General features: G+C 36.2%; 5 protein-coding genes across 5 annotated transcripts; 2 read left to right on the top strand and 3 right to left on the bottom strand.

The window, feature by feature from the left end:
• Positions 1-28: 28 nt before the first annotated feature.
• CBG27847 lies at positions 29-3,132 on the top strand (the record flags this gene model as incomplete). The annotated part of the gene is made up of 6 exons (XM_045240049.1): positions 29-31; positions 1,027-1,125; positions 1,169-1,631; positions 1,672-1,925; positions 1,975-2,923; positions 2,972-3,132. 6 exons carry the CDS (start codon positions 29-31, stop codon positions 3,130-3,132), a joined length of 1,929 nt encoding a protein of 642 aa, XP_045099918.1.
• A 563-nt stretch (positions 3,133-3,695) lies between these two features.
• On the bottom strand, positions 3,696-5,412 carry CBG16895 (the record flags this gene model as incomplete). The annotated part of the gene is made up of 4 exons (XM_002645128.1): positions 3,696-3,860; positions 3,908-4,035; positions 4,082-4,298; positions 5,272-5,412. The coding sequence occupies 4 exons, from the start codon at positions 5,410-5,412 to the stop codon at positions 3,696-3,698; spliced, it is 651 nt and encodes a 216-aa protein (XP_002645174.1).
• Positions 5,413-11,089: 5,677 nt separating this feature from the next.
• Positions 11,090-11,593, bottom strand: CBG16894 (the record flags this gene model as incomplete). The annotated part of the gene is made up of 3 exons (XM_002645127.1): positions 11,090-11,237; positions 11,286-11,455; positions 11,552-11,593. The coding sequence occupies 3 exons, from the start codon at positions 11,591-11,593 to the stop codon at positions 11,090-11,092; spliced, it is 360 nt and encodes a 119-aa protein (XP_002645173.1).
• A 2,133-nt stretch (positions 11,594-13,726) lies between these two features.
• On the top strand, positions 13,727-15,748 carry CBG27846 (the record flags this gene model as incomplete). Its single annotated transcript, XM_045240048.1, has 7 exons — positions 13,727-14,203; positions 14,642-14,810; positions 14,857-15,008; positions 15,057-15,214; positions 15,262-15,403; positions 15,453-15,582; positions 15,627-15,748. 7 exons carry the CDS (start codon positions 13,727-13,729, stop codon positions 15,746-15,748), a joined length of 1,350 nt encoding a protein of 449 aa, XP_045099917.1.
• Positions 15,749-16,127: 379 nt separating this feature from the next.
• CBG16892 lies at positions 16,128-16,461 on the bottom strand (the record flags this gene model as incomplete). The annotated part of the gene is made up of 3 exons (XM_002645126.1): positions 16,128-16,223; positions 16,284-16,340; positions 16,387-16,461. 3 exons carry the CDS (start codon positions 16,459-16,461, stop codon positions 16,128-16,130), a joined length of 228 nt encoding a protein of 75 aa, XP_002645172.1.
• Positions 16,462-18,381: the final 1,920 nt, after the last annotated feature.

Below are 18,381 nucleotides of genomic sequence, written 5' to 3'. Positions count from 1 at the left end.
GGAACGTCTTCTGCTAGACTACTGAATCATGGTAAGTGTTTCAACAGTGGTTTAGGAGATGTGCTAATAGTTATGTTTGTTTGCATATGCAAAACGTGAACGTGCAATTCTGCTCTGCTGAACATAAAACCCGTTTGAAATGTGAAAAGGAACATTTGCAGTCACAGTAAATAAAACTTGTTTTTCAGTTGATTTTGACCATTTTCAATAGTCTGAACTCGGCCGTCAAATTTCCAATCACTCTGAAAATTAGCAGGGTGCAAAACATACTTGGATTGAAAACTTTGCCTTTACAGAATTTGTGAACATTTAGTTTTACAGATTACTGCCAATATTTGGAATACCACAGGTTTTTCACGTTTTTAGTAAAAAATTGAACCAAATAGGGGTGTCATTCAGGATTCGGCGATTAGCTGAAAAACTGGGAATTTTTAAAATACTCTGTGAATGCAAATTTGCCTTGGTCTTGGTCTATTTTCCGCCCATCAAAGTTCAAAGGTTATCGGAAAATTGACATCCAAGCTCAAGACTCTTGAAAATGGTCAAAATGACTGAAAATAAACTGAAAAAACCTTTTTTTATATCTCCTTGACCGGTACTATATTTGAAGCTCCGATTTCTTAAATTTTCAAAACCTTTTTTCAATCAGTTTCTTTTGAGTTTCCTTTGTAAACCATTGATAGTGTTTCAGTTCGTTAATGACCATTCTTTCTTTCTCCTACATTTTTTAAGTGTAGATTCCGCCGACAAGTTTTAGAAACAAAATGTCTACGTTTTTGTCTTTATTGATAAGAATAACATTGAAAAATCAATCATTTGATTGCAATTCTATCAACAAACGCCTCTAATTTGTTCCGTTGTTTTTATCGTCGACATCGAAAATTCGACAAAATGGTAATCTGATTAGAATCTCAATTTAGAATTTTAAACTGGCTGATCAAACATTAAAGTGAATTTGTAGAAAATTAAATTTGTTAGTCACAGTGTTTCACTGAAAAATTTCACTTCAAAACCAAAATTTTTCAGAGCACGTGGAATGTTGAGTATCTGAAACCAACGCTTCTTCAACCGGTTCCCTCGGATATAGCCATCTCCAGAGCACAACCACCAAAGGATATTGAGAAGGTGCTAAGAATCACACAATTTACAAACAATTATCAAAGTTTAGGTTGCCGCAGAAATTGGAATTCACCCAGACGAGCTTGACTTGTATGGTCGCAAAAAGGCCAAGGTCTCTCTTGACATTCTCGATAGACTCACGGAGGTCAGGAACGGAAAATATGTCGTCGTTGCTGGAATCACACCAACCCCACTTGGAGAAGGAAAGTCTACTACCACAATCGGATTGGTTCAAGCTCTTGGAGCTCATCTTCACAAAAATGTGTTTGCTTGTGTCCGTCAACCATCTCAAGGGCCAACTTTTGGTATCAAGGGAGGCGCTGCTGGAGGAGGATACTCTCAAGTCATCCCAATGGAGGAGTTCAACCTTCACTTGACTGGAGATATTCATGCTATCACTGCTGCTAACAATCTTCTCGCTGCTGCAATCGACGCTAGAATGTTCCATGAATCCACACAAGCCACTGAAGCGCTTTTCAACAGACTTGCACCAAAGAACAAGCAAGGTAAGGGTTTGAGTAGTGAATCAAAACTTATATTTGATAATTATAGGCGTTCGCCCGCTCTCCGAAATTCAATTGCGTCGCCTCGATCGCCTCGGAATTCCACGCGTTACTGATGCTGAGCATCTCAGTGAAGAACAGAGAGTCAGCTTTGCCCGTCTCAATATCGATCCAGCTACTATTACATGGAACCGTGTTATGGATACCAATGACCGGTTCTTGAGAAAAATTGAAATTGGATTGGGACCAAACGAGAAGGGACACACACGCACTACTCAATTTGATATCACTGTTGCTAGTGAGGTAAGTCATTAGAAATCTATTTATTGTGGATAATCTCCTTTCTTTGCAGCTTATGGCTATTCTTGCACTCACCACCTCTTTGGCTGACATGCAAAAGAGAATTGCTCGCATTGTCATCGGATCTGACAAAACCGGAAACCCAGTAACCGCTGACGACATTGGAGTCACTGATGCACTGACAGTTCTGATGAGAGACACTGTTCGTCCAAATCTCATGCAAACTTTGGAAGGAACGCCAGTCTTCGTTCATGCCGGACCATTTGCCAACATTGCTCATGGACAGAGCAGTATCCTCGCTGATAAAGTTGCTTTGAAACTTGTCGGTCAGGACGGTTTTGTGATCACGGAAGCTGGATTTGGAGCCGATATTGGAATGGAAAAGTTCTTTAACATCAAGTGTCGCTATTCAGGACTCCAACCATCTGCAGTAGTTCTCGTGGCTACTGTTCGTGCTCTTAAGATGCATGGAGGAGGTCCGGCTGTCGTTGCTGGAGCACCATTGAAGCATGAATACCTTGATGAGAATATCCCACTTGTTGAGGGAGGATGTGATTCCAATCTCAGAAAGCAGATCGATAACGCCAACAAATTCGGAATCCCAGTCGTTGTCTGTGTCAACAAGTTTGCTACTGACACTGACAAAGAATTGGAGTTGGTGTGCTCCAAGGCAAAATCATATGGAGCATTTGACGCTGTGGTTTCGGAGCACTGGTCTCAGGGAGGAGCTGGGGCAGTTGCACTTGCCAAGTCATTGGTAAAAGCTACTGAAGGACCAGCCAAGGAGTTCAAATTCCTGTATGACCTGGAACTGTCCTTGGAGGAAAAGATCGCCACCATCGCCAAGGAAATCTATGGAGCTGATGGCATCGAGTTGAGTGCTGAAGCCAAGGAGAAACTTGAAAGATACACGAGACAAGGATTCTCTAAACTTCCAATCTGCATGGCCAAGACTCATTTGTCGCTCTCATCGGATCCAACAAAGAAGGGAGCTCCAACTGGTAGGTTTTTTTTCAAACAAAAAATTGAGTTAAAAATTTAATTTAAAGGTTTCACTCTCCCAATCCGTGACGTTCGCGCTTCCGTCGGTGCTGGTTTCATCTACCCATTGGTCGGTGAGATGACCACAATGCCAGGACTCAACACTCGTCCATGCTTCTACGATATCACCATCGATCCTGTCACCGAGATCATCGATGGACTTTTCTAATTGATTCTCTCTGCCTGATTTCCTATTTTTCTTTCGCGCTATGTGATTTTTTATGAGGTTGTGATACCTAAGAATTGAATTCTGAAGATTTTTAGTTTGTAAATAAATTTTTGAAAAAGAGTTTGTGTGTTTTTTCCACCAAAGTTTATTTTTTTCTCTCCCACGCGTTCTTAATATTTTTGAGTGCTAAATTTCCGGCGGTGGTATCAAAAATTTTGGCTTTGAAGCGCCGTTCAATTTTTTTAAAGTGCAGCTTTCGAATTTTGGTAGACATCTATTGGAACAAAAAATATTTGAATCATCTTTTTTTGAAAAACATGGACGAAATGGATAGAATAGGAAAAAAAGAACTCTATGTGGAACATACGAAGTGTAAAGAAAATGTGAAAGAAGGAAGTTGTGGTTGAAGTAGACAAAACTAGTAGAAGTGAAGGGGAAACATTTGGAACGTTTTTTTGAAGAATTCTGTTTGGAACTATGGGAGAAGGTACAACTTTAGAAATCACATGAAGAATCTAAGCAAATATCCAGTAATGGAGGGAACTGTGGGGAGTAGGAATGAATCAGAAGAAATGATAGAAAGGCCAGAAGTTGAAGATTTTTCTCAAAACCGAACAATGCTTCACTGTGATTCTGGTGGCAAGATTGAGATTCATGTGGCTCCACTTGACATCCTCTTCCGAATGGGAATACCACGAATAGAATGTGGTTGTCGCGTAGCAATAGTCCTGAAACTCTGATATGAAACTTTTGCCACTCTTTTGAGATTTCTTACAGGCATAGGAACACATCCGCGATGCTGTACTTTGACGGTGAGTGGTCTCATTCCGACTAGGGTAGAATCGCGCGATTTGAAAGCGAGAATATCGAGGTTTTTATGAAGAATAGGGAACTTGTCTCCAGCTGTAAAAAATTGGTTTTGAACATGAATTTGATTTTCGATTCTCACTGTATCCGTCAATCACGGTCACATCTAAGACTTTTAGATCTGCAGCAAAACCCCGTCCATGGATGGGGAGTTCTTCTCTGGTGAAGTCAGTCGGGTATCGACAGAACAGAGTTCCTTCCATAACCGGAGTGTATTTGTGGACAAGATCATATTTCCAATCTTCCAAAGAAGGCCGGCTTTTTTCCAAGCTGTCTCGAAAATCTTTCTCGTTTGCAACCTGGAAGTAAGTGAAGTGAATCTTTCTTCCCTTTTGCTGCTTTTACTCCCTCTTCAATTATCAATGCGTACAGCAATTATCATGAAAGTCAATCACTGATAAATTACAGACAGACATAGTTTATGGTTCTGCGACAAGAAGGCACCGCAATACAACTTTTGAAACGATAGCGCATACGATAGCCTGACTACGTTTAGACGTAGAGAATACGTGAAAAACCAGATGTCGGTTCGAGTGATCCGGAGCTCAAAAATGGGACAAAATGCTGATTCCTTCACCACTTAGGAAGTTTATAAAACTTGTCAGGAATGTCTAATGCTCTCTGGTTCATTCCATCAATTTAGAGCCTACAGTACCGGTCAATAAGATATACATACAAAAAAAAAATACTTTTCAGTTAATTTTTGGCCATTTTGACCATTTTTCGGAGGGTCTGAAACTAGGCTGTCAAGTTTTCTATCACATTGAAAATTTTGAAGTTTCTAGAACAAACCTAGATCGGAAACTTTCCATTCGCATCATTTTTGAAAATTTCTTGTTTTTTCAGCTATTTCCCAATTTTTTAAAGACACCCTTTTTCGGCCCGTTTTAATAAAACGAGAAAATAGACAGAAATGAGTTTAAAAAAGGTGTCTGCTTGGAATCGGCCAATAGCTGAAAACCTGGAAATTTCAATAATTTTGTGAATGCGAAGTTCTTAATCTAGGCCCGTTTCACACTCTCCAAAATTTTCGAAATTATTGGAGACTTGGCAGGCTCTCAGACTCCTGAAAGTGGTCAAGATGACCAAAAAACAACTGAAAAATACATTACTGTATGTTTTATTGACAGGTACTGTATATCCTGTCGGAGATCAACATATCCTGAATCATCTTTTCAAACCAAATTTCTAAAAAAAATGTTCTAATAGTTCTGCTGGTTGGAAATTCCGTGAAATATTACTGTAACGTGTACTCGCGTTCCCCAAACTCACTTCTAGATCCAGCAGCTGTCGAGTGGAGTCGTCTAGTTTTGACTGGTAGCCCTTGAATCCGTTCTGGTCCATCTCATTAAACACCTGGTAGGCTGTGGTGCCAATGATGATGAACATGATAATTGCAAGTTGACTCTTCATGATCTACAAATTTAAAGTAATTGGTGAGCAGAATCCGGCATTAACGAAATGGAAATAAAACAAAGAGGTATTGTTTCTGACTTTCTATTCGTAACAACCCTAAATGTGGGCGGAACTTGTGAAAAAGAAGGATAAGAAATTTTGGAAGGTGAGATTGCGGAGCTAGTGCAGACAGCAAGAAATGAATGGTATTTTCTGCAAAAGCCGGAAACAAAGGATCACTTAGAGAAAATTGAAATATTTGGGGAAACGCTTCGCCACTCAAAATGTATCCTATAATAATCGAGAAATTTTGATGCTCTTTCAAATGGAAATTTGAACAGCTAACTAGAAGAAGTCTAGAAACCTAACATCTGAAAATTCTCAACAAAATCACTGATGTGAGTTGATTGTAAAGAAAAAAGAACTAACATCATTTGAAAATTTTTTTGTCTACCTTTTTCTTTTTAAACTTCAATTATCTCACAAGCAACCTATAATTTGAACAAACTTTCGATTGTTGACAATTGAAACAGAAGTAAAGAGTCTTGTACGAAAAAGTTCTCAAAAAAGGAATTCGTTTTGAAAAGAATCGCTGATTGTTCTCGAATAAAGTTATTATCACATGATTGATGGAATTTACAGCTACCGTATCGGAAGGAGGGACGAACCGAAAAAAAAAATGTTGTGCAACTATGTTCCCTTTGATAGCATGGTTTTTTGAGGGTTGTGTAGAAAAGATAATCAAAATTTGGTTAATGATGCTAACATGGAAATGCGTTTTTCTTTCTGGACTAGACTAGACAAGGAACAGTTTCTGAAAATGAACGTGAATAGAAATAGGGAAAAGGGTTCTGTGAACACGGGTAGAAGTAGAAGTGAGCCAGAAACCAATGAAACTTGGAAATTACTTTCTTGGAATGTGTAAAAAAAACCAATCTAATATGGCTCAGAACATTGTGACTATTCGAGACGTTTAGGTTTTTCTCCCCAATATTATATTTACCTGAGAGAATTTAAAAGCAAATTTATCATTAATTTTTTCTCAACGGCTAAAGAGGAGCGAACTACAGTATCCTTTGAACCAATTTAAAATATTACACTCCTATTTTCTGAATTTTTTGACGCTTTTTATGGGGTTTTCTGTATGAAAAAAAAACGAGTCAAACTATCGAAAACATTGAAAAACATGAAATCTTTGATAAACGTAAAAAATAGAAAAATAATATTCGAAATAAGCTCGTGGAATGCAGTAGTTCGTTCTTCAAGAAAAATTAAACAAGAAATCCGTTCTAAACCTTTTTTCTCAGAAAGCAGTAATAATGTGCTTTGTGTTGCAGACTGGAATATTAAGTGAGAGGTCAGCAGGTCCGTATTTCGAGGATCAAGTGTCAGAAAAAGATGACGTTCACTTTGCGCTTCGTCTTTCCGCTTCCTTAATTTCTTCCAAAAACCCCGTCTCATCTTTTCTCTCTGTTTCAATTTTTGCAGATCCCATTTCAAATGTGATGTAATGATGCCTTTAGATTTTTCATTGACCGTGAAAAGAGCATATGAATGGCATATACACTTTCTAAAAAGGAGATTCCACCTATTCAAAAAAACATTTTTCCGAGTTTCCATGAGGGGTCATAAAAAGCCCTATTATTTCTGTGAAAGGCAGGGAGAGGAGTGTGTATAGAGTTGGAGGAAATCCGTCCCACGTCGAACCACATAAACGGGCCGCATAAAGCGTTGAAAATCGGCTCACTCGCCTTTCCATTTAGTAGTGCGTATTGGAGTCATTCTATTTTCTTTTTTCTCTTGGATGCTTCGTCGGATCCATTCCTCAATTTGTACTACCAAGTGGCACAATACCTGTATGTAGATAGTGAAGTAATATTGTTCTACATACACCTATTGAGCCACCTGGTGGATTCGCAAAACTCTTTGATGTCTATTAAATGGTAGGTCTACGATTTTGAAAAAAAATTTGATGAGAAAACATAGCTAGTTTGAGTTAGGGGTGTTGTGTGTTAATTTATAGAACATGAGCCAATTTGGTGGCAATAACAGATGGCTGATTATATAGGTCAAAGTGACAACTATGAAAAAAAAGCAAGCAATTGTTGTTATCGAACTGTTTCGATTAGTGAACATACAAAATTGATACATCAAAACTTGCAAAAAACAGAAGTTGTTTGGAATAAATTTTTTGAGAAATCGAATGTAAAGTTTAGAAAATGTAATAAAATTACTGTGAAAATTGGGGCACCAAATTCGGAATTCTGACATTTCTAACCGTCCACTTTGAGCTCAACTATTTCGGTTCCTGTAAAAGATATCCAAAAATTGTCAACTGAAAAAATGTGGGGTTTATGTTGTTTTAAAATCTTTCAGTTGACAAATTTTTAATATATTCAACAAGAATCAAGATGATTGAGCTCGAAATTGACAGTTCAGATAGTCTTATATTAGAGGAATTACCGTATGTTTGCTGAAAACTCGAAATTAATTACATCTCATGGAATCTGGACACGGAATACGGAATCCGAACTACGGACTTCACCTAGTCCTATTTTGGAAGCACATCATCATACATCACCAATTTGTCGCTGCTATACAAAAATATGAAATTTTCAACTCTGAAAATCCACAATTTTCAGATTTTTTCAGATTTTTCCAGATTTACCGATCAAAAGTTTCATTTTCTGCGTTGTTTCATGGAAACTATAATATCAGAGTAACAACTCTGGGTGAGCACTTTTAGTACCATTTTAGTGTCAAAGAACGCAGAGATAACTCGACTATTTTCCCATTAATCTTACACCAAACGAAGCAAAGAGAGAACGTTTTTGGGAGAAGAGATGACTCCATTTCGATTTCACACAATACTTTTTTTTATTTCTTCAACTCAATTCCCGTTACCTCTCTCTTGATTTATGATTTTCCATTCTTCTTCCAGTTTTTCACTCTTCCATCAACAGTTCAAAAGCACTCCGAATTTAAAGTTGAATTGTATTTTCGATTGGTTTTTTTTTCGAATTCTGGAAGATTTCAATATTTTGTATCTGATTTCTGGTGTAAAAGGATGGCATAAAATAGATATTGGTATGGCAACACGTGATTTACTCATGAGCATCTGGTAGTTACCAATCAGAAATCTTTCTGATTTCTGATTTTTTAAATCTGACTTTTCCAATATTTTCAAAAATTAGTTTTATCTTCTGTTACTGGTTGCATATCAGGTGAATTATTTTATGTGTTCTCTTTTTTTCAACTTTTTTTTATTAGAAACTAATCAAGTAATCTTCATACAATGAATAAAAATTGGATTATGTATTCGTTTACATGATATTAAGAATGATTAGTCAAATTATGTGCGTGAGAATTTGGTTCATCTTTTTATTTTCGATGCAAAATGTGAAGATAATGAGTTCATTCAGTTCATAGAAGAATTGAGTTTTAAATTCAAAACTTTGACGAGCTTATCTAGGCGGAATCCAATCAGGCAGTTCCTTCAACCGACGTTTCTGCAAGATAGAACTTATTTCTCATTAAAGCACGAGTATCTGATTTTTAAGTCTCAATTCTTGTTATAATGAATGACCGCTGCTTTTTTAAAACGGGATACCGACTTACTTAGAGTAATGTCAAACAAAACTATAGTCTAGATTTACTGTCAATGCAGATTAACGTCAATCCCTTAACTCCGCATTGAATATGCTTTTATGCTAAGGCGAAATCTGTCATAAGGCCAACGGAGGATTAATTTCATGACGTGTCATAATTTTTTATGGCTCCGCGGTATATTTACCTAGCTAATAAGTTTTTTCGGTTATTTAGATATGTATTTCTTTCTCTCATTCTTTCTTCAGATTTTTAAAGATTTGACAGACGCCACTACAATTGTCATAAGTAAGGGATACTTCGACTCAACTTTTTTGTTTCTGTACCACAAATAAAAAAGAGTAACTGACGGAATGTTGCACTAGTATCTCAAAAATAATTTACTGATTAATTTTCTCCGGTATCTTTTACAGGAATCAAAATAATATTGCAGTCATGTCAAATTAGATTTACCAGAGATGATCTTGTATACAGTACTGGCCAAAAAGAATGCGTCGACAGCTTAAAAGCGTCGACAGGACTGTAACTTTCTTCAAAATAGAGCTAGGGTCAAACTTTTTTTTTTTTTTTAAGTGTCAAACTTTTTTGTAAAATGTAGCAAACCACCCTTTAAAAAATATTCAGTAACATTTTTACCCAGAAAACGGAAAACAATTTTTTTTGGCGAAAAAATTCACTTTTTGGAAATGTTCGGATTTTTGATTTTTTGTTTTCTATTTTTTTCCAACTTTTGAAAAAAAACCCCAAAAACACGAAATTTACCAAAAAGTGAATTTTGTAGCCACAAAAGTTGTTTTTGGTTTTCTGGGTTAAAATGTTTTAGAATATTTTTTCTTGGGTTATTTGCTACAGCAAACAACATTTCTATTCCGCTTGATCTCACAAAATGTACCGAAATATGTGATTTTCAGTCACACTTTCCTTTTTTTCCGCATCAATTTTGCCAACTCTTAGGAGCTCATTTTTTATTTGTCTTCATTAGAAACTGAAAATTCTACAAGTACCAAAAAAAATCCGACACCTATATCACCTGTCTTCCTATTTTCTATTTTCTGTGCCAAACATTGTAGACATTTGACAAAAACCCGCCATCTAGTTTTTTTTCAAGTTCTGAATTATTCCGCAAATTTTTTAATACTGATAATTCGAATAATAACCTGTGAGGGTTTCATTCACCGTTATTTTTTCTGTTTACTCGAGTCGTTCAATGTACAGTTCTTGACGCTATCATTCCGGTAAATTATTATCAGTGATGAGAATAGACGCGAGGAAACTGAAAACCATATTTTGAGTTCGAAATTATGTACTATCATCAACGAGTCTGACCATCTTGAAGGAATGTGTATTCATTTAGTGAACTAAGAAAAATGAAAACGTAATTCGGATTACAAAAATTTGTGCAAATAAAATCTTTGAAATCTGCTATTGAAACCCAACAAACATTCAAAACGTAGAATAGAAAAATGATGAAAAACGAAGACTGAAGAAACCCTCTAAAATCAGTGCTTCTATTGTGACGACAAAAGACGTATTTAGATTTAACAAAAAGCTAGTGATTCCGTGAAATTAATTTTAGAAATATTTTTTCAAATCAAAGTTCTCCTTTTTAAATATTAATTCAAATTCCTTTCTGTTATTCAACGTTAAGCCAATTTTTCTGTGCCGAACTGGCAAAATACCGTAAACACTCTAATAAAATGCCTTCCTCGAAACTTCTACTTTGAGCCCATATACTTCATTTCCAATAAAATACATGATAAAGTATTCAACTGACAAAATGTCCATTATAATTTCAAACATATTTTATCAGTTGACAACTTTTTGGTATCACAGAAACCGAAATAAATTAACATGAAGTTAAACGTGAGATCATTCTATATAATATTAGGATTCTTAGTCTCTCCAAGTACTCATTGTTTCCATTTTTCCATTTTTTGAAAATGAATCAATTTCGCATCCGAACTATTATAGAAAAATTAAATCATATAAATTCAAAACTGGATACAATATAACAACATTTCAAAAAAAGTCAGAAGTGTTTATTTCCATTCAAAACAGGTTATATTTACACAAAAAATAATTTTCAAGTTTACTCAAAAGCGATATTTTGCACCTTGAGCCATTTTCTGATTGCCACCAGGAACTTGTCAAGCTCGTTAACGGTAAATCCCTTCTTGAATGTCTCACCAATATCCACCTTCACATTATAGAACTGATCCGCGTGAGTGCGAAAGTTTCTGGAAAATTCAAATAGAAAGTTTGAAAGAATTGAAATAATATTTTACCTCTTCATATCGCATGCCCACCATGTACCAAAATCCCCAGATCCCCAATTTTTGGCGTATCCTTTATCTTGACGAATTATTTTCACTTGTTGAATTTTATCAATGTCGATTTTTAAGCTTTGCGTTGTGGGAAAGTAGTACCATTTAATTTCGAGTGTTCCATTGGAGATCTGAAAAAAATTCCAAGTTAATTGAGGAAACTATAGGATAACAAATTTGCTGAAAGACTCTTAGACATAGCTGTCATTATTAAATATCTAATTTACCTTACTCCACTCTTCTTCAAAATCAATCGGTGCTTTTGCCATCTCAGCAATGCGTGCCGTCGCGAGCGACAAAACTGACAAGAATGACAAAACTAAAATGTATTTCATATAGACAACCATTCAATGCCTGTTCTCGATAACGCTGGTTCCGTATAATACTTACTCGTGATGGGCGACCAATGTGTACCTTTTACTTGGTCACGACCAATTGCGAAATCCAAAAAAAAGTTAGCTGCAAATGTGAAAAAAGAGAGCAAAACTGATAACAGAAAACAAGCAACTGGCTGTATTTTTGTTTAGTTTGGTCGTGTGATCAACCACTGACCACCTGTTTGGTTGGGGATAGTGATGTCGGTAATGATCGCATGGGAACGGTTTTTATATTATAAAACTCGAAGGTTTTCGCGGAATCCCTCCACGATGGGAGATTCTATTTTTTTCACCCATCCTGAAATTTTCATCAAAATCGGGGTTCACAAGCTGTGGAAGTTCCCTTGTTAAAGAATGAAAGCTTCGTCTAACTAGGGAAGGTTGTAACTGGGGTGTGGGACTTTGATATGAGACCTATATCATTCGAAAGCTGAGGATGAGACATTTTCAAATATATATTCAAATTTTGCTGCGGACTTACCAGGTTCTAGAAAATCGAGTTTAAAATTTGGCTGAAATTCGAATATTTTGGGGGGGGGGGGGGGGGATGCGAGATCTCCCCTTTTCTTATATGCATTGGGTAACCAGTGGTAAGCAGCAACTGGCGGTGTAGTGGTTAGGAGGGAGGACGGTAACTGACTAGGGTTGGGTTCGATTTCTCTCTCCTTAATTTGCTTTTGTTTTTGTTTTTGGTCTTTGTGGAAATCTTCAAAATGCTCTGAACACATTTTTTAAAAAAACATTTTGTAATACTTAAAAATCGTACTTTATCAAAAATGTTAAGCAATACATAGTTTTTTGGCGATTTCGTTAATCAACGCTAAAAATGTTCATCCAGTTTTGTATGTCGGAGTTCATTAGAATTGTTAGTTTTCCGAGCCACACAGTGATAAATCAACGAGACATGATTTGAATCTATGTTTTCACAAGTTTTGAGTGCTACTGGGTGATCATTGCAATACTACGGTCTGTCGAAAATCAGGAATAGAATCAACATTTCTTGATTCCGAGAAAAAAATAGGTTATCAAATCTTGTAAAAACCTATGTTGATGGTTTTTTAACGTTTAAAACTTTTCTAGCTCTTTTGAAAATTTTCGAAAAATTAAAAAAATCAAAGGGGATAACCCATGGAACTTTTTTTATGTCCCCCCTTTGCATTTTAAAAATTGAGATTTCAAACTCGATTTTCTCGAATCTGGTAAGTCCGCAGCAAAATTTGAATAAATATTTGAAAATATCTCATCCTCAGCTTTCGAATGATATAGGTCTCATATCGAAGTCCCATACCCCACAAACAACCTTCCCTAGTAAGCTCTAAAAGAAGAACTAATCTCATGAAGCCTTAACAAAGCCAAATCAGAAACTTTGTATTTTGTTCTGGTCAATATAAATGTTTTTGAAAAACATCTTTTCTCTATTTGAAAATATATGTTAATAATTTTTATAAATATATGATTAACAATAATGAGGACATTTGTTTTATTCTCGAATGCTTGGAATCAAATAAAAGATACTGTTAAATTATTACATAATGATGAGTCAAAAAGCTGAGGTTGTGGAGAATGACTTTCAAACTATAGAAGTATTTCATATCGAGATTGTTATTTTTTTAATTTTCTGAAACCCCCAAATGTTTCATCTCGATGACCTATCAAATATTTTTTAGAAAGTGCGATCTCTATAAAAACAGGTTTTTTTTCAAACACTCCAGATTTCAAACTTTAAAACGTGATAAATGAGACGGAATTACGAGAAATTAATCCACACGTAGGCTACAGTACCCATAAACGTCGGTGTTCTTCTTTATACTGAAACCAGGTTCATTATCTGGTCGATTGAAACCAATTTCATTCTATCTGTTTTGAAAGTCAAACTTGTCGGAAAAGGGCTAATTATTTATCCTGCTATAATCCGTTGTAGAAAATTGATTTTCTTGTTAGATCGTTATCATCCTAGCGTTTTCTCTAACGGTCAATCAGATCCTGTGTAGCATTAAAAACGCAAAATAAGAAATTTGCAGTGAGATGGATGAACCAAAACCACCCACCACTGCCAATCATTTGTCTCATTTGTTGTCTACATTCGTGAAATTCGAAAAGCCATACAACAAAAGCGGCCAGAAAACCACTAGATCGGTGAAACGAAACGTGACTGTCTCTAGTGAACTTAATCAGAGTGATACGAAACGACTACGAAAAGACGAAAAAGTCAAAAATGCCTCTCCTCCTGTTGGCAGTAATTGTCAACATGTAATTGATAGAGATTATCTCTCGAAACTAATCGGAAGAATCGATAACTGCTACCGACCAAACCCGTCAAGAATTGTTGGGAACAAAATGAGCGCCGCTCGCCAAACAAGACTACCCGTACATACACATTTCGATCTATCAGTGTTTTTCGATGGGTCATACAATGTGGAAGTGTATAAGGAACCATACGTGGTCGTTCAACATGATCCAGCTTATCGAGTTGTATTGACGGAACTGTTCAGTGATCATATGGTAAGCATTTTGATTGTTTTTTATGTTGGAATTTTGGAAAGTAACAAATTTGTCAATGACAACTATTCTTCTGAAAAAGCAAAATCTGGCCTTTTCGGGCCCTGCCATAGTTTCTTTTAGAATTAATATTTTTTACCAACTACATAATGTATGATAGAACTCAATGAGTACTTTAAAATAATGAAGTTTGTTAAACTGTATATTTCCTACGACCAAAGTCACAGAAAAAAAAACCGAATAAAACAGGCCCGGCCCAGCCACTTTGTGGTTTTAAACTTTGTTCTTAGACATGACACTGTTTTTTCATTAATATCATTTTTTATTTTTTAGTACTTGTCTTGTCGAGTTTCGTAATATTCATATCAGTTGCTTCAAATAATAATTCTGAAAGAAACTATGCTTTACGACTATACAAATTTGTATAAAACCTTGTTTTAGCACACCATCATCCCCACCGATTTGAATTATACTGCCATGCGATGGAACGACGAAAGTCTTGCCAGTCTTTTAAATTTCGTCGACTCTCCACACATCCATTTTCTTTTCCTTCCGTTCACTATGAGAAGATGGACCAAATATATCGATCCAGCTTTTCTAGACACTCATGGTGACTCAATCTTCACAGGATATTTGCTAACTTTTTCGTTTTCCAGGTGTCTATCTTAGTGCAATTCAATACGACAACTGGTTTTTCGCGGTTTTGGAAAAACTGCAAAACAAAGACTTGTTTAATCTGAACCTCACAGGTCTAACTGTTGGAGTTCGAGTTCATTGTTTCTCTGGAGAAGCTATCTTGCAAGCAAACGTGTGTTTTACTTTTTTTAAAATTTTCATCGGTCACTGTAATTAACAGAGGATCAAAAACGAAATTTGCTGGACGATGCAGTTTCAAGCAATACGGAAGCGGTTAAACTGGAAGGTCAACAACTATACAAAAGACGAAAATTGCGACATAACACTGGTGGTGACCATTTCTGACAAATGCATGATGACAGGTATACAAGTCCGGAAGTAAGTCATTTTCGGAAACATTCCAAAAAAGATGATAACTGTTTTAGGCGCCAACAACAAATTCCGTCGTCCATGACAATCGTTGGAATAGGAACCATGTGGCCATTTCTGCATGCAGCCGAATCATTGAGATGTGTCAAATTGAAGCTTGATGAGAAGTTGCTTTGTTTTTGTCTACTCACCCATAAGGTAACCTTTTTTTGATTTTCCATGTACAACATAAATTGACTTGTTCCAGGAGCATGTTGTTGCATTTCACAGAGTTTTTGTCGAACATGGAGTCGAAAAAAAGAACATTGAGTGCTGGGTTCCAATGACAGGATTGGATATGGAAACAATCCAAAAAATCTGGGACAAGGAAATACAAAGTTTGTCGTTTCCCCGTTTTGAAATAATAATTTTTCTATTTCAGCTGAACTGGACAGAGAAACCAATAACGTGTTACTCCATTATCAGAAGTTTCTCCAAATGAACATCGAAATTCAGCAAAGAATCTCTACTGACTTGACAATTAATTCCAGATGGGTCACATAACATTCAGATCTCATAAACTACAACCTCCCACATCATTAAGTCCAGTTTAATTTCTCTCATTTCCTATTCTCAAATTTCCAAAAAAGATCGTGATCAAATATCAGATCTCACTTCTCTCTTTACAAATTTGACATTTTATTGCTGACCTTATGAATGATTCCCCACCCTCCAGCATAATTTTCTTTGCACACCACTAATTTCTATCAATGAGAAATGTTTCCATGAAAAGTTCTCCTATTAATTATTTATCACTGTCCATCTGCAGATCATAGACATTTTAATTGAATAAAATCGAAAAAGTTCACACAGCAACACTTTATTCATATTCAGAACAAACGAACAGGAAACCTGAAAAATGAGGTGGACAAAAGAGAAGCTTTTATTCATCATCAAAACGTTTGCGCCATGAACCGAAGAAAAGTGGACGAGAGGAACCGCTCTCAGCAAATGCCGACATTGGTCCGTAGCCTTGGATCTGAAAACTACGAGTCTGTAAATATCACACGCGTCATAGCTAGACTAATAAGTTACATACCTGTCTGGAGCGTTGAGAAGTTCTCCAGGATGGTTGGTTGAAGGAAACCGAGTGCCACTAAAAATAGGAATACTGTAGAAATTATAATTTGGTTATAAAGTACCTTAACAACCTTGGCAGTAGACTCGACAACCATAAGAAACAAGAAAAAAGAAACGAGAAGCTTGAAGTTGAACATTTCGACAGAGCAGGTTCTTGAATAGTGAAAACTTAGTTTGATGTTTTCTTTCAACCTGGATAGTTGAGCGGCGAGATGGGAACTCAAGCGGAAAAATAAAATGAAAAAGACATTATTCTGGATAGGGGAATGAGTTCTCAAGTGAGAGTGTCAAGTGAGAAAAAAGTTTTTGAAGGAAATGATTTCATGTGGGTGGATGGATTGACAAGGAGATCAAAAAACCTTGAGAGAATAGAAAGAACTGGAACTTTTAAAAATCAAAGTTTTGAAATAATTAGCCTGTGGGTTTCTTTTGTCTAGCAGGGGTTCTTGTTTTTCGAACAATCAACCAAAAAAAAAGTCAAAAATACCCGTTATGAGAATGAAAAACAATACCAAATTCATTTCTTTTTTTCGTTGTTTTTTGGGTAACCATCATTTGATATTCCACTTGGCCAAAATAAGGGTCAAATGAGAAGAGAAGCTGGCGGAGTGAATGATGGCATCTTCTTTTTCTACGACCTCTTCCGAAAAAAAACACAGGCACAAATCCATTAGGACAATTGAAGGTTCTTCCGAGAAAAAAAATAACGAAAATGTGACGTTTTCACGTCCACACGTCTGATCACAAATTGGAAATAAACTCACATCGTGGAAAAGATGTGCCGGGACCAGGCATGTGCGACAACAAAAATTTTTCGGCAATTCGGCAACTCGGCAATTTGCCGAATGCTTTTCGGCAACGTTTGGTAACTCGGCAATTGCCGAAAAAAAATTTCGAAAAATTCGGCAAATTTCGGCAACAATAGATTGCGTCTTATTTTTGTAAAATCGATTCGTAACTCACCTGAAAATGCTCCGATCAGGTTCAAAACTACAGAAAAGGTGTGTCATGCGTTTCCTAACAAAGTAATTACAAAAATTGGCAACTCAAGATCACATTTTTATGCTAACTACTTATCTTGAAAAATAGATAGTATTCCAATGGTTGAAAATATTTTTTCTGATTGTGAGTTTTGAAAATAGTGCGCTCAACTTGTTAGGCAACTCACGACACACTTTCTGACAACAAAGATGTGTGTGAAGAATTTTCAAGCAAGACAAAAACGCACTTTGTGGAGTTGCGGGGAGGGGACTTCAGGGTCAATAAGCGGAAATTGATGGTTTTTTATTTTCATTGAGGTTTGGTTTCGTGAGATGGTTGGCTGAACCTTGAGTCCCTAAAGTTCATATGTGTATCATAGAACAGAATAGTGGAGGGGGGGGGGACCCCTGCAGGTCCGGTAAGGAACAAAGTATACTCTTCCAGATGGGGTTCAAGAACAGAACTCTTTGGACCCCATGGTGAATTGCTGTAGTTCATACATACTCGTTGAAAATATTATTCAAATTTGATCCCAAAAAGTCAAAGGCAATTTGAGCACTGTTAGTATGAAAAATTAATGCTCCAACAGTTGATTTTCGGTCATTGTGGCCAATTTCAGAAGTCTAGAACTCGGATATCAAGTTTCCGATTGCTTTGAAAATTTTGGAGAATGTAAAACAAACAGAAATTCTAAATTTTGCATTTACAGTGTTTTTTGAAAATTCCTATTTTTTCAGCTCTTTGCCAATTTCTGGAAAACACCAGTTTTCTCCGTTTCTAGTACGATAACGGGCAATGAAGGGGAATCTTTTCAAAATTTTCAAACAGCTGAAAAACTAAAAATTTTTAAAAAGTTCTGTGAATGCAACGTTTTGGGCATAGGTCAGTTTTACACTCTTCAAAATTTTAAAACTTCACAACCTATTTTTTGTATATCTCATTGACCGGTAATGTATCTCCGATTTTCACAAAATCCAGAAAAAGTAACTAAACACAGAAAACTGGCATATTTTCCAAAGAACGAAATGATGCTAACCTAATTGAAATTCCGGTCAACTTACGGGAAATATGAACGC

This window comes from Caenorhabditis briggsae, assembly GCF_000004555.2.
Source record: "Caenorhabditis briggsae complete genome, chrX, whole genome shotgun sequence".
NCBI lineage: Eukaryota > Metazoa > Nematoda > Chromadorea > Rhabditida > Rhabditidae > Caenorhabditis > Caenorhabditis briggsae.
The sequence above is the reverse complement of the archived record's forward strand: the minus strand, read 5'-3'. Positions and strand labels throughout refer to the sequence as shown.